The 15,908-nt window shown below is 58.1% G+C and overlaps 1 protein-coding gene across 1 annotated transcript; it reads right to left on the reverse strand.

Moving 5' to 3' along the window:
* Positions 1–273: 273 nt before the first annotated feature.
* Positions 274–15,671, reverse strand: GBX1 (gastrulation brain homeobox 1). Its single transcript, XM_038391037.2, has 2 exons — positions 14,665–15,671; positions 274–1,426 (listed from the first exon to the last, which is right to left on the reverse strand). Exons 1-2 carry the CDS (start codon positions 15,122–15,124, stop codon positions 906–908), a joined length of 981 nt encoding a protein of 326 aa, XP_038246965.1. The 5' UTR covers positions 15,125–15,671; the 3' UTR covers positions 274–905.
* Positions 15,672–15,908: the final 237 nt, after the last annotated feature.

A 15,908-nucleotide genomic window follows, 5' to 3' on the forward strand; every position in this document is an offset into this window, starting at 1 on the left:
CCAAGAACAGTCCCATCTATGGGATCTCATCCAGAAAGCTCCTTGGGAAATGGCAGCCCATACAGTTACCTTTGGAGGTCAGCCAGGTTTTAAGCCATGTAATATGCACTGTGTTGAATTTGCACCGTGCTGTGTTAGTGTGGTGCATTTCCAGCACGTGCACACATTGGCCGAGAGCTGCTTCCCCCTCTGCCACCTCCCATCCCCCGGCCACCTCTGCAGCATGGTATCCACGCATAGCCTCTCCTTTCAGGGAGGCAGGGAAGAATATTGTTTCCTTTCCATAGAAAATAATTTATTGAAGTCACAACTATACATGGATGTGGCACAGACGCAGCCAGTCACAGCGATACCTTACGGACAGTGAGAGAATACATATGCCATCCACCCCTTCTGTGCAGCCCTGCCCTGCCGCAGGGAGGAGGGGCTGAAGGGGTGGGGGAAGAGAGGGCGGCATGCAGAGATAAGGGGCCTGGAGAACCCACAGACTGATCATTGCACACAGGAACCCAGGGGCTCGGTACAAGCAGAGCCCCGCACCAGCTAGAGCCCCATCCCTCCTGGAGGCAGCCCTGCACTCCCCCAGACAGACAGACCGACAGACAATTCCATATGTACAGACTTTACACAGAATAAATAAGGGATATTTACAGATAGGTTTGTGAGCAGCAGCTGGAGCACAAATGGTTAAAACTCCCCCTGCAGCACCGCCCCCAGGGTCTGCACTGGAGCCTCTCCCTTTGCTGCAGTGTCTGGAATGGGAGCTTGGGTCAGTCCTGCTTGGCCATGCAAGGCAGGCCCCGCTGCTGGGCATGGCACACACCTGCTCGTTTGCAGCCAGGGCATTTGGCGTTTTCCTCCCACAGAGTTTCTGAGTGGAGCCCGGAGCATGTGGGCGGGGGGGTTCAGGGCCGGCTGCCCTGCTCTATCTGCTGGTGCTGACTGCGCACGGCGAACCTGTTGACATGAACAGGGATGGGCACCACGATCTTGGGGTTGCGGACAGGCTCACCGGAGCGGTTGTTGACGTTGCCGGCTTTGATGCGTTTCCACTTGGCGCGGCGGTTCTGGAACCAGATCTTGACCTGCACCTCACTGAGCTTGAGGGCATGGGCAATCTGCGAGCGCTCTGTCAGGCTCAGGTACTTCTTGCAGTGAAATTCCTTCTCCAGCTCCAGCAGCTGCTCACTGGTGAAGGCTGTGCGCCTCCGGCGGCTCTTCCCTGGGTTGGAGCCAGGAGGTGCTTGCTCCCCTCCAGAGCTGCTCTTGGCCCTGGGCTTGGGCCCTAGGCAGCTGGTGCTGCTTCCATCCAGGAAGCTCTCGTCCTCACTGTCAGGCGCAGAGCTCTCCTCTTCCCTCTCACTGCACGGGGTCTCTGCTGATTTCACCTCCAGCTTCTCTTCGTCTGAGCTGTACGCCTTGCCATCTGCAGCCAAGACAAACAGTGTTAGCCAGGGCACCTGCGCGGGGAAAAGGAGACAGTCTGCTCTGGAGACGCCTGCTGGGAAACCCCAAGGGAGAAGTGTTGGGTCAACACCCCCCAACTCAGAGCCTTGTCCGCACTTGTGACCCTGTGGGGAGCAACACGGGTCCCAAGGGCAAGGGAGCGCCCAGCACTTTAGCCACCTGCTCTGAACCAGCCCCGTGGAACAACAGCGATGCTGTGTCTGCACTAGGGCTCACCCCGTCACTCCCTCCTACACCTACCCCACAGCACCAGTGCAAAGCACCAGAACCGGCATAGCTGGAGGAGCCTGCCCCATGCAGCCCATGCCAGGGAGGGGAGGTAAAGGTGAGGGACAATTTCTGGTTTTGGTGCCTTCCCTCCCATGTGCCTGGAAGTCACCAGGCTCCAGCCCAGACTCAGCAGATCCAAGGCTCACGGGATGAGCCTGTTTGGAGTTGGAGGCTCTGCAGCATGCGTGTGCTTGTGGGGGCAGGGCACATGCTTTGGGAGAGTCATTTTCCCCTACAGTTACTGCAATGTCCATCTCCGCCTGGCCGCTGCTAACAGTTCCAGCAGGGTGCAGCTCTCAGCCTCCTCCAGGGAATAAGTGTGTCATTTCCCATCCCCTGCAGCTGGGCCGAAGTTCTGAGCTGCCCTTGTTGACACGAGGGCTCGCCATTCCAGCTAGCGTTAGCCACGCTCACAGAGCACCTCCTGGATGCTGTGTCACGGACACTTCAACTGTGCCCCAGAGCCAGCCTCCAGCAGGTTCTTCATTGGACGTGTTCGTTCCGAGCAGAGTCTGGCCAGCTCAGTAGTCCCCAGATTATGGGGAGCACTTTCCTGGGAATGTCGGGGGGGCACGTGGCAGGGCCTGGGCCAGCCCCAAAGGCGAGTGGGAAGGGAGCACCAGCCAGCCCTGCTCTGTCCCCAGCTACACTCTGGCCCCACCCCTGGCCCCAGCTCCCACCCCTGGCCCCAGCCCCCACTCCAGCTCTTGACTGTGGCTCTGGCCCTCCAACTGCCTGGGGGGGGGGAGGAGGGAGAAGAGGAGGCACAAACAGATTCCATTATGGATAAGGGGGGGGGACAGAAAAAAAATTTGGGGACCACTGGTCTAGCTTGACTTTACCATGTTACAGGGAAGTAAGCGGTGCTTGTCATTTACTTCAGTTGCAGATTGAATCCTAGAAACGTAGGGCTGGAGGTCCTCACCTTCAGCCCCTGTACCGACGCAGACCCAAGTAAACCATCCCTGACAGGGGTTTGTCCAACCTGGGTTTAAAACCCCCCAGTGACAGGGATTCCACATCCTCCCAGGGATGCCTGTTCCAGAGCTGAACTCCCCTGAGAGTTAGGTCAGATACTAGGAAATCTGGCTAGGTTTCCCTGGCTGCACATTAAGCCCATTGCTTCTTGTCCTGCCCTCCGGGACCATGGAGAACAATTGATCCCCATGCGCTTTAGGACAGCCTGTAATAACCCATTTAAAGGCTGTTATCAGCCCCCCTCAGTCTTCTTCTCTCAAGACTAAATGCCAAGTTTTTTTAACCTTTCCTCACAGGTCAGGTTTTCTGAACATTTGATGATTTTTGCTGCTCTCATCTGAACTCTCTCCAATGTATCCACTTTCCTAGAGGGCAGCCCCCAGAACCAGACCCAGGACTCCAGCTGAGGCCCCATGAGCGCCAAGCAGAGTGGGACAAATACCTCCTATGTCTTACACACGATGCTCCCGCTAGGACACTGCGGACCCCGACCAGCCTTTTCACAGCTGCCTTTGATCACTTACTCTCAAATCTGTGCTCCACTGTAAGCCCTTGGTTCTCTTCTGCATGTTCCGTTACCTAACTCTGGCAAAACAAAGCCTCTCAGGGCAGAGAGGTGGCTCTCTTTTAATGTGTGATCAGTGCAAACAAATCAGAAAATCTGTTAAATTCCCATTTGCTAAAGTTTGGGAATTCCTTCCCGGAGCAATAACAACACTGCAGAGTCCGAGTAGCCACTATTGCAGTTGCAGAGACCCTCTGCCCTTTGCATGGTCACTACCCACGCAGCGCCACCCACAGCTCCTCTGCTGTAGCCCAGGGGGTCTCAAACTTCATTGCACTGCAACCCCCTTCCGACAACAAAAATTACTGCATGACCCCAGGAGGAGGAACTGAAGCATGAGCCCACCTGAGCCCTGCTGCTCCAGGCATGGGGCTTGTAACCTGAGCCCCACCACCCCAGGCTGAAGCTGAAGCCCGAGTCCAGGCAGTGGGGCTTCAGCTTTGGCCCCAGGCCCCAGCCAGTCTAACGCCAGCCCTCATGACCCCATTAAAATGGGGTCGCGACCCACAGTTTGAGAACTGCTGCTCTAGCTAGTGTTTGCAGGTTGTGCTGTGGTTATAGCTATATAAAGTCACCCAGTCAAGGAACAGAACCAAAAGCACATGGCAAGTCTCTCCCCAGCACAGCATGAACAGTCAATGGTGGAAATCTGACATTTACTTTTGCCAAAAACTGGAACTGTCAAACTAGATGTTGGGTTTTCGCAGGATTTCTGCTGATTCCGCACATGGGCAGCGGCAGGATGGGAAGCAACAGCACCAAGAAGCTGGCCCAGGCTTCCAGGAGAATCATCCCAGCAGCATAGCCCATTCTCTTCAGTTCAGAACCACGCATGTCCATTCTAAACCCAAACTCTACTCCCAGTGCCTTCCTGGAAAACAATCCCCTTCTGTTCTGCCAGGGGAGTGGTGCCAGATTCACAAGGTTTTAAGTAATGGAGCTAAAGAAAAGCAAAAAGAGTTCATTGCAGACAGGGTTTTGCTTTCTCCCCATTGCTAGCTCAAAGGGATCTATGCCCAGGCACAGGGCGAGCGCCGGGGAATTCACAAATTCTTCGGGAGGCTTTGCCAACCAACAGCCTCTCCTGGCACAGCTGGCAGCATCCATAAGCAGAGCAGGCCTGGGTTTAGCCCCAGGTCAAGTAGCTAAGGAGCTCCACAGATGCAGGCCAGAGCGGAGCCTCTGCAGGAGCCAGCAGCGCAGTCTCTGCAGGAGCCAGCAGCGCTGGTCCAGCACCCAGAGCTGCTCCAGCATAAAGCCACCTGCTCCAGATTGCACAAGGCCAACTGGCCAAGACAAACCCAACAGAGACTGGAGCTTCCAGGAGCAATCAGTCTGTTCTCACTGCAGAATTAGCCCAGGCTGGGATGGGTGTTGCCCCAACCACTTCCTTTCCACACAGAAAACCCTCTCACTGGAGGGTGGTGGCAGATTTGCACTTGGGTTAGCCTATGGCCCCAGCAGGCCAGCTAACACCCCATGCGGCTTTCACTCAGGCTGATAAGGGAGGGAGAAGACAGGCTATATCACCTGAGTGCTGATAGTCCTCCGATGCTGCAAGAAAGTGGGGTTTTCCTCCTTATTGTGTTGTATGTGAGCCTTACTGTTTCGCATGAATACTGTGTGTGCCTCAGTTTCCCTGTGTATTGCACCAATGGCTAGGTAGTGGGGATAAAAGGTGTGTGACTTTTGCGGAGACCCTCAGGGGCCAGTGAGACTGCTCCAGCTGCCTGCACGTAAGCAATGGACGGGGCCCTTCATAACCTGAGAGCCAGGAGTGGGATGTGACTAGGTGACACTTTGCCTGGGAAGCAAGACAAAGACCAGAGAAGGAGCAATGGGGATGTCGGAGGGCAGGCAGCTGGGTCCAGTTCAGTCTGCTGTGGGGGACTCTAGGAAGGAGAGTCCTGGGCGTCTGGGTCCCCTTATGGTCCCCCCCATGATGGCCTTGGCTGAAAGTCACTGATTTCTGTGCTAACAAGTTCTGTTCTATGCTGTGTACATGTTGATTAATAAACCTTCTGTTTTACATGCTGGCTGAGAGTCACAGCTGACTGGAGTTGCGGTGCAGGGCCCTCTGGCTTTCCCAGGAGCCCCACCTGGGCAGACTCACCATGGTGAAAACAGGGATGCTGAATGATCCAAGGTCAGACCCAGGAAGGGGAAGCCATGTAAGCTTCTTGCCCTTGCAACAGAGTCCTGACTGGCTTCACACAGAGCAGTTCCAGAGATTCAGCCTGGTGACTGTGACAAATGCCTTCCCACAATTCCCCTGTGCTCCCAGAAGGACAAAGAAGTTCTCCCACAACTCACTAGGAAAGGAAAAGAGCCCTGGGATGTGTCCGGAGATGTCTGAGTGACACAGACTAGTCAGTGTAGCCCCAGCAAGGACAGGAACGCAGGGAGGGTTCTGCAGGGTGGGTGTTAATGTTACACTCCCAGTCCAAGGATGGTTTCAGAACACAGGTTCTATTGGACTTAAATATGTATAACAAAAAAAGCCAACAGAGACACACAGCCTGCTTAAGCCCCACACCAGCTCAGTCTCACTGGGACACAACCAGTCTTCTTTCTTCCCCTCTGTGTTCCCTCTTCAACAGTGCTCCAACCCATAAAGAGACAGGGCACAAGTCAGTGAACCCTGACATTCCCTTTGAGTGCCACACCCAGCCCTTGTCTACACCACAGTCACTGCAGCTCTGCCTCTGTAGTGTGATAGCATCCACACTTGCTACAGCAATAGCAGGGGTTTTCCTTATTGCTGTACCTGCTCTACCCCCGGCGGAGGCAGTAGCTAGACTGACAGAATTCTGCCATCCACCTAGCGGTGTCTACACCAGGGCTTAGGATGGCTGAACTGTCTTGAGGGTGCAAATTTTTCACATCCTGAGTGATGTAGCTAGGCTGACCTAAGTTTTAGTTGTAGACCAGGCCTCCCACCTGGGCGAGGCCAGTCCAGGTGCTCAGACCTGGGTGCCAGTCCCCCAAGTTAACTCAGCATGGAAGATAGACCCCATAAAGCCCCCAGTCAGTAAGCAGATGTTTGGGGCCCAGCGCTGGGACCTCAGACAGCCCCTGTTCAGGCACAAGTCTCCATTCTCTTTCTGCAGCCCTTGCTGATACCTGAGCTCCTCACCACCAACCCCAGGGCAGCTAGGCTGGGGCAGCCGCCAGTTAGTGCTAGTAGCCCATCCCTGGAGGTGCTGAAAGCATCCTAGGTCCTAGCAGCTGGGCTGAACACATCCCTTCTGAGAGGGTGTCTCCTGGCCGCTGCTGCAGAGAGCTGAGATATGGGCCAGGCCCATCTTTCCCTGAAACAGGGCTGTCCTGCAGTTGTCAGAGCTCTAAGTAGAGCAGACCACATCAGAGTTTCCATGCCCCAGAAATATGGCCAAGCCCAGCTGCAGGAAACGCTCTGGGGGCCAAGAAGCAGCTGAGTTGGTGGAGCCAGGACAGTGATTCGGCAACACCCCATCACAGAGGTAGGAGCCACTTTACCTTCAGATCTACACACATGGCACTGCCATGCCTAACCTCAGTAACGGGGAGACCAACAGTACTAGCCTGTCCCTGTCTGCCGGGGGTCCATCACAGCTCGCCCTGTACTTTCAGAACAACACCCAGCTCATCTCTAGGCACTGTAGGGACACCCCCCACATACACACGACTAGTCACCATGTGACTAACTGGTTGCTCAGGGAGGACTCCCACCCCAACAGCTCCCTTACCTGCCCGAGAACCCTGGCGAGAGTCAATAAAAGGGCGTCAAGGTCCCCTCGAGGCCCGTCAGTGGCACCTTTCACTCCTGGGGCAAGTCTGTGCTTTGCTGCCCTCTGACCATCCTTCGCTTCTGCGACCCAGACATCCGCACCCCTCAGCGTCTCACAAGCCAGGTGTAGTAAAAGAGCTTCCAACCATTTCTGAGCCAGGTACTATATACTACCAGTGCCAAGAGCCATGCCTGCCTCTCCCTGAGCTACAGATTCTCCCCCTGGCAGCCAGCAGCACCCATGGGCTTGTCAGTGAAGGAGACGCAGGTTACTCTGACACCAAGGCTGGGCAGCCCCTACCTTACCCTCTACAATCCACAGCCTTCAAGAAGCCACAAGCTGTGAACAGGCAGACCTTGTCTTATTCTCCTCCCTGCTGGGGGGTGGGACTGAGGACTCCTCCCTCAGCCACATCTCCTCTGTCCCATCCATTCTGGACATCAGGGCCACAGATTCCAAAGTCTCAGTCTAACACTAGCCAGACAACCTGCCACACAGGGGCCCAGCAACGTATGTGCAACCACCACAGTCACTATGAAAAGCTGAACCACCGCACATGTGCTTTGGGGACCCAGCCTGGCTGGGAGGTGCAGGGGTGGGGAGAGAGAAAGAATGGGACACAGCTGTTTGTGGAACCATAGCCCAGTTGTCCCTCTCCAGTCCTGAGGGCTACCAGGACACAAGGGGTTCTCTCAGGTTTCTTTCCACCCTCAGCTCTGCCCCTTGGGAACTTCACCTTCATTGAATCTGCTTATGACAAATATTTAACATTTCCCCAGCCAGAGGAAACCTACAGACTGGACCAGCCAAAGAATCCTCATGGTCAAACTGCAGTCACTGTTAGCACCACCATTCACCCGCGACATGCAGCGCAACAGAGCGCCTCCAGGGGCTGCTACCAAGTGCTGGCGAGGGGCCTGGCTCAGTGGGACATGCGGGTACCAGTGACACAGGAGGGAGAGAGGAGGGCAGGAAAGAGCTCCACTGCTGGGAGAAGGGCTCCAGCCAAAGGCTCCCACAGCAGCTGGTTCTGATAACGGGGGCTCCAGCTACCAGTACAGAGGCACAACGGAACAATGCTGGCGCTGTCATAGAGCCCAGGCTAGAAGGGAGAATAGCAACCGGATCAACGCCCATGTAACGCTTCTGGCCACTGTTCTGTGGAGTGGCTGGTCCTAGGCACCCACTGTCCCAACAGTCTGACGGAACACAGGCGCTGAGTCTAGAAGTGGTGGTAGCAGTGACCACAATCAAATGAGGTTCCACGCCTGGAGGAGGTGAGGCCCCATGAAGTGACACTGACAGGGGACTGCAATAGAACAAAGCAGCTGTTCAGAAAGGCCCTCGGGTCAGCTGCAGAGGCAGTAAAATCCCTGCAGGGGCATGGATGCTCTGGAGTAACCCAGGACAATAAGACGCTCTGAAGGCAGAGGAGCTGTGGAACAAAAGGGAGCAGGAAGTGAAAAGGAAGCCAATAGGGCTAAATAGCAGGGGGGCCAGGCTATTTGAGCCACACCGAAATCCTTGAAACCTGCCCCAGTGAACCAAACAGGCACAGCTGGTAGAGGGGAGCTAGAAGGGCCAAAGTGGGGCTTCACAGCAAAGAGCAAAGGATGGGCCAGTGATTAAGGTCCTTGCCTAGAATATAGGAGGCCAGTGTTCAATTCCCTGCTCGTCGAAAGGCTTATTTTGGGACCTTGAGCAAGTCACTGTGCCTCACTCCCCCATCTGTGCCACAGGGAGACCTGCCCTGCCACACCCAGGAGGTGCTAAGGTGATGGGGCCAGAGAAGTAACACAGATGCACATGTAACAGGTGCAAAAACAAACTAGAGATTCTTTATGTCCATCAGAAGCAAGAAGCCTGTTAAGAATTGGTGGGGGTCCACTGGATCACCGGGGATGAAAGGGAGCAATTAAGGAAGCCAAAAACATTGCTGAGAAGCAAAGTAATTTCTTTGCATCGGTCTCCATGCAGAGATTCCCATCCTGGCCCTGCTCTTTTCTCACTATAAAGTTGAGGTGCTCAAGGAGATCAAGGTAGCAGAAGTGCTGAAGCAAACTGATCATTTACAAAAGCCACAAGTCCCCTGGCCCAGATGCTCCATCACAGAGTTCTGAAGGCATTTGTATAGGAAGTGTGGAGCTGCTAGCAAAATATACAACCTCTTATTAAAAGCCAGCTACTGTCACCAACTACTGGAGGAAAAAAGAAAAGGAGGACTTGTGGCACCTTAGAGACTAACAAATTTATTTGAGCATAAGCTTTCATGAACTACAGCTCACTTCATCGGATGCAACTACTGGAGGGTAGCAAATGCATTTTAAAAGAGGATCTTACAGATCAGTCAGCCTCACATCTGTACCTGGGAAACTGGATGAAGTTATAATTTAAAAATAGTCTATTACAACACCTAGTAGATCACACTAGGAGAGGGTCTAACCAGCACATTGTCTGCAAAGGAAAATCATGTTTAGAATCATAGGACTGGAAGTCCTCACCAGTCCAGTCCCCTGCCCTCATGGCAGGGCTACATATTATCTAGACCATCCATGACAGGTGTTTGTCCAAGCTGCTCTTAAAAATCTCCAATAATGGAGATTCCACAACCTCCATAAGCAATTTATTCCAGTGCTCAACCACCCTGACAGGTAGGAAGTTTTTCCTAACATCCAACCTAAACCTCCCTTGCTGCAATTTAAGCCCATTGCTTCTTGTTCTCTTTAACCTCTGCGGGTAGGACAATTTACCTTCCTCCTCCTTGTAACAACCTTTTAGGTACTTGAAAACTGTTATATCCCTTCTCATGCTTCTCCAGACCAAACAAATGCAATTTTTTGAATCTTCCCCTCATGGGGAAGATTTTCTAGACCTTTAATTTTGCTGATCTTAAAATTATCTGAACATGTCAATAAAGTAAATAGGTAAAGGGGACCGCCTGACAATTTATTTAGATTTTCAAAAGACTGTCAGAGACCAAGGTGTAAAAGGGAAGGTGCTGGAACTGGTTTAAAAAAAGCAACAAGTCACCAGAACAAAATATTTAAATACCCAAGAGACCTGAAGTAGGTGAGCTGCTAACAAAAGCAGCTAATCACAGTAGAGGATTGAAGAGGAGCCAATTTTATACCTATCTTTGAAAAAGGTACAAGTCATGATTCTGGGAATTACGGACCAGTGAGCCTTACTTCAGTTTCAACCAATGTATTTAAAATAGAATTATAAACAGAGGAACTTGAGATACCAGAGACAAAGTGTGGGGAGGCAGGGGAGGGAAGGGTCTTAATTTTTTCCATGAGTACTGTGTGTGCTTCAGTTTCCCCTATCTATACACAAATACCTCAAAGTGGGACAAGAGTGTGATGTTTGCAGAGACCCTTGTGGGCAGGTGTCACTGCCTCTAGCTGCTGCATACAGATGAGGACTGGATACTCTCTAACCTGGCAACTGATGGCCAAGGCCCACCTCCCCCCCCCCCAACCGGCTGCCACAAGTTGGAGCAAGGAGAGGTGGAGTTCAGGTGACCTGTTTGCCCAGAAAAGAGACAACCTGGGACCTAGTAGAAGCAGCTGGGTGTGTCAGAGGTTGGGCTGCTGGAAACGAGTCAGTCTCTTGGCTTGGGACTTTGTAGGGAGGTAAGAACTCTGGACCCCCCACCAAGATGGACTTTGCTAAATGTTCCTGATTTCTGTACTAACAGGAGCTGTTCTATGCGGTGTTCCAGTTGTCTATTAAACCTTCTGTTTTACATGCTGGCGGAGAGTCACTTGTAACTGCGGAGGTGGGGTGCAGGGCCCTTTGGGGGGGATGCAAGGCTTCCCCCGGTTTCCTATCCAGGTGGGCTCATGGTGTGAGCAGGGGGCTGAATGCTCCGAGGTCAGATCCAGGAGGAGGGGGCTTGCCCTGGTGAGAGCAGGCCCCGAGGGGAGTCACACTGTCAGAGGCCCCCTCTGACTTAATTCCCAGGGTTCCAGAGCACCCAGCCCCTGCACCCCCAATACAAGGCTGCCCGACTTCTGCAGAGGAAATGTACTAGAAAACGTCTCTGGCATCAGAATCCTTTGTGCATGAAAAACTATAGCTAAAGGAGAACAGGTTGCCAGTTTGTTTGGATTTCTCAAGACTGCTGATGCTCTGGAGGGAGCTAAGTAAAGGCAGGATGAGAGTGAGAGTTCAGTCATAGACCAGAAACCAGAGAAGGGCAGAACCAAGAGGCGGGTTAAAAGATCAGCTGGACTGGGTCCGGGTCCAGGGCTTAAACCCTTCTGGTCTGCAGAGGAGGGCGAGCAGGAGGGGGAAGCTTGCACATGACACACAGTTATTCAGGTTGCAGGAGACCAGAGAAGACTGAGGAGCTAGGCCCAGCCTGGGAACGGGCAGGCATGGCATTTCGCAGTGATCAGGGTAGGAAATGCCCATTGAAGGAATCATGCTAACCACATGTACACCTGGTGGGGTCTAAGTCAGTGCTGGGGAAGGGCCTGGAACCTCATCAGAGACGTGCCAGGAGCCCTGAGCCCAGCGGTAACACAAGCGAATGTGACTTTAGGGGGTTAAGGGCGGGCTAGGGAAAGGCCAAGGCCCGGTGCCTAGAGCCGGTCACTGGGTTTCAGGGGAGGCGGCGGAATTCAGGACAGGCGATGCAGGCGCCCGGAGGCAGGGAACACGCGCCTGCGAAGAGCTAGAGAGACTGGGCCGGTTCAGAGGGACACAAACAAGAAGTTAAGCAGCCCCCCCCGCGCACCCCCGAGAAACCCCCAGGTTACTCCAGCCAGGCCTCCTGCAGGCTGGGGAGGAAGCCAGAGGCGGCGGCTGGGGCCCAGGGAAGCACCTGGCTAGGAGAAGTAGGAGAAGCCGCAGGCGAGCACCTGTTTCCTGACAAGGGGAAACCTGATGAGGCGGCCCCAGACTCCCCGGGGCTTCCGGGGGCTCCGCTGCTGAGATCTAGAAGCGCCCCGCGCCGCCCCCCGTAGGTCCCTCCCTGCGGCGGGCTGGGGGCTCCCCGGAGCGGTGATTGCAGCCACGACCACTGGGGAGCTGCTCCTTGGACGCTCTGCGGTGCGCTCTGCGGGGCCGGGGTTTGCCAGCCCCCAGGTTGTAGTTGCTTGGCTGCCCGAGCGGTGCAGGAGGCCTGTGGGTCCCCTTCTCTCTGATGGGGTCAGGGGGGAATTGGACCCTCCGGCCGCTGCGCTGGGAATAAAGCCGCCAGCTGCTCCTGTCCCGTCCCGGCGGGACGCCCGGCACCGCCAGACCCGGTCCTAGTTCGATCCCCGCTGCCGCTGGGGAGCAGCACCCACAGCTGGGCGCCAGCACCTCGGAGAGCGCCGTGCCTTGGTGCTGGGAGTGGGCCGAGGGGGGCCTGCACCCGACTCCGGGTACCCTCTGCAGGACGCACGGCGGGGCCCGGTTCCGGACCATTCAGCTGAGCTGCGGCCAGCGGTTGCGGGGAGAGGAGGGGGGGTGACTCCCAGACGTCCCACCTGCAACCACCGACACCCCTAGCGCTACCCGCTGGACACCCTCCCTCCCGTTCCGACACCCACCCCCGCAAACCCCGGATACCCCCGCGCGCGCCGACCCACCCCCAGCCAGAAATCCTCCCATGCCGCCACACCTTGCCCCCCCTCCAGAGACCCCGGCACAGCCACCTGCTCACCCCCGAACTCTATCTCCGCCGGGCACTCCCCCCCCCCACAAGCGCGCACACGAAAATCCAACCCATGCCACCACAGCTTGTCACACCCACCTACCCGACACCCCCCCAACCCACCTACCCGCCGCACCTTGTCACACCCACCTACCCGACACCCCCCCAACCCGCCACACCCACCTACCCGCCGCACCTTGTCACACCCACCTATCCGACACTCCCTCCGTCGGCACAGCCACCTGCGCACCCGCAATTCTATCCCCGCCGGGCACCCCCTGCCCTCCCAAGTCCCGCCCCGCGCACCCCCGCGCGCGCAGACCCACCCCGGGCCGGAAATCCAACCCATTCCGCCACCCCTTGGCGCACAAGCCCACCCGACCCCTGCCTCCGGACACCCCCGGGCACAGCCACCCCTGCACCCCCTGAACTCTATCTCCGCTGGACACCCCCAACCCGCCTGCGCACACACCCCCTCGGAGCACCCGCCCGACACCCCCCGCCAGATACCCTTGGGCACAGCCACTCACCTGACACCCCATCCCCGCCAGACACTCCCTCCGTGGCGCGCGCAGACACCCATCACCGAACACCCCCGGACACACACGCGGGAACTTGGGTCCCGTCCCGCCGGGGGCTGCTGGGGGAGGTGTCTCCTGCGCCTTTAGGCTGCCCGGAGCGGAGGGGCCGCTACAGCCGGGTCTGTCCCGCACCTTCTCCCTCGGGCCTGGGCTTCCCACACGCCCGGCCACTTCTATCCCCAGGGCAGCCCGGGGTGGGAGCCTGCTCCGGAGGGAGACCCCTCCCCCGCCCGGGGCAGAGGGGGGCTGGGGGCGGAAGGACCGAGACACCCGCAGCCTGCGCCGCCTCTAGAGCAATCCCCGCGGGGGGCGGCCCGCAACCTTCAGCCCCCCCCCGCCAGCCCACAGCTGTGGTTATCTGAGGGCTCCCGCCCCAGGCGCAGCAGAGGGGGCTCCACCGGAACCTCTTTCCCGTCCCATGCCCTATCGGCCACTCCCCCCACGTCTACCTGCCCCTGCAGCCACCTTACCCCCTGCCCCAACTCTATGCCCCCCAAGGGCGGCTCCACCAGCCCCCGGGGCCCTGCCCCCCGGATTATTCCACGCCTACAGACCCCTTCCCCACACACCCCGATCTGCCCGGCCTCCTACACCCCAACCTCGGCTACTCCAGCCCCCCGGTCACTCTCCCCCTGCAACTCCTCTCACTCCAGCACCGGCTTCCCCTGCCGCCCATGAACCTCGGCTCCACCTGCCCCTCCCGCTACAGCCTCCTTTACTCCAACCCTGTTTCCCCTCTCCCCCCGGCAGTCCTCCTTAGCTCCCTAATTCCGGCTCCACCTGCCCCTCCTTATTAATCCACCCCACAGCCCCCTTCTCCCAGGAGACTCCACACTCGCCCATCGCTCCCCTCTGCGCCTCCGGACCCTCGATCCCTACTGCAGCCCCCTACCCTCCTCCAACACCAGCACAACCCGTCCCCGGGATCCCTTCCCCTCCTTCAGCCCTCGTCCCAGCGCCTCCCAGGACTCCCCCCCCCCCCCGAACTCCGACTCTGTTTGTTCCCGGGGTGTCTCTTCCGCAGAGCCCCTCCCTCGTGCCTCCTTTCCCAGGTCTTTCCCCTGTAGCCCCCTTATTCCCTCCACCCCCAGCTCTCCCGTTCCGTCTGCGCCCGATCGCTCCCCACCGCAGCAGCCCCCTGCCCCAGTAGCCGGAGCCGACGAAGGGTACGGATCCCCTTCGCGCCCAGGCTGCTCGGGTGGGATCGCTACCCCCAGAAGGCAGGGACCGAGCCGCGCTTTGCCCAGGGAACAGGGCTAGCGGCTCCGCTCTGCTCCAGGAGGTCGCTCCGGTCCCGGCTGCAGCACCCGTGAGAGGGGTCAGCGTCCACACCGCAGAAAGTTCCGCTGGCCTAGACTGGGCTTGCGGCTGCAGCCCGGCTCTTACCTGCCAGGCTGGGAAAGGGGTCCGGGAAGTGTAGCGGCTGCTCAGGAGGCCCCTTGTCCCTGGCCGGGGGCAGCTCCTCCGCCTCCAGGCTCTCGGCGCTCCGCCTGCAGCCCGGCTCCGGATTGGTGCGCGCAGCCGGCAACTCCTGCGCCGGGTAGAAGCCGTCGGGGGGCTCGCTGAAGTTGGGCAGCGCCGTAGTGAGCGCCACCATGGAGGGCACCCCCTGCCCCAGGCTGGCGCAGAAGGTGTTGGTGAGGCGGCCGGTGAAGGAGGCCAGCGGGGCGAGCGGGGGGAGGCCAGACTGCAGGGGCGCGTGCGACAGCGCCTGGGGCAGCACCAGCGGCCGGTAGGGCATGAACATGGGGTAGCCGGTGTAGAGCAGATGGCCGGAGCGCGGTGGCGGGGTCCCGATCAGCGAGTCGATGGAGAAGGCGGCCCCTTGGCCGCTTGGTCTCTGCATGTCGAGCGGGCGCGGAGCGCCTCCCGGGCTGGCTGCGCCCCCACCTCCCCACGGGATCCAGCCACCGCCAACTTGCTGGGCCGCCCGGCTGCTCCCGGGCCCGCGGTGCCCCGGCTCTGCGCTGCGCAGGGATCCCCCTCTGCGCTGCGCGGGGCGCGATGCCTGGGTTCTCGGGTCTCTTTCTCAGGATCCCCCCAGTCCTGCGAGCTTCGGGCTCGCCACCCCTAGGCTCCTGCGCCGCAGCCCGTGCCCCGGAGCCCCGGCAGCGCTGCCTGCCTACTGCCTTCGAGGGCTGGAGTGGCGGCGCGCTCCAAGGCTCCCCGCAGCCCGGCTCAGCGCGGGGGTGGGGGGGCGGGGTGTCGCCCTCCGGACTCATCCATCTTCCTCACGCCACGCCTGAGTTCCCCCTTAGCCCGCTCGGGGGGCAGGGCCCGGCCTCCGGCGCGCCCGGCCTGGGAAGGCGCCGCCCCCCTCCCGCCTAATCAGCTGTGATTAACGCTGATTGATGATCGGTAATTACTGAGGCCGGAGCACAAGGGAGCCGCACAAGGGCGCTTTTGTAGGCTGGGGCGGGCGGGACGGGGGCGGCGCGGCCAGACAGATGCTTTCGCCCGGCCACTTGTCAAGCCTTTCTGCGGCGCTTTGGCTGGGACTGAATGGGCGGAGGGGGGACAACGGGGAGGGGGTAATGGATGGGAGCGGGGATAATGGGGGGACCGGGGAGACCGAGGGGGTAGTGGGCATCGGCGGTAATGGGGGGAATGGTTGCGGGGTAACGGGCGAG

The sequence above is a fragment of the Dermochelys coriacea genome, chromosome 2, assembly GCF_009764565.3.
Source record: "Dermochelys coriacea isolate rDerCor1 chromosome 2, rDerCor1.pri.v4, whole genome shotgun sequence".
In the NCBI taxonomy this organism is placed as follows: domain Eukaryota; kingdom Metazoa; phylum Chordata; order Testudines; family Dermochelyidae; genus Dermochelys; species Dermochelys coriacea.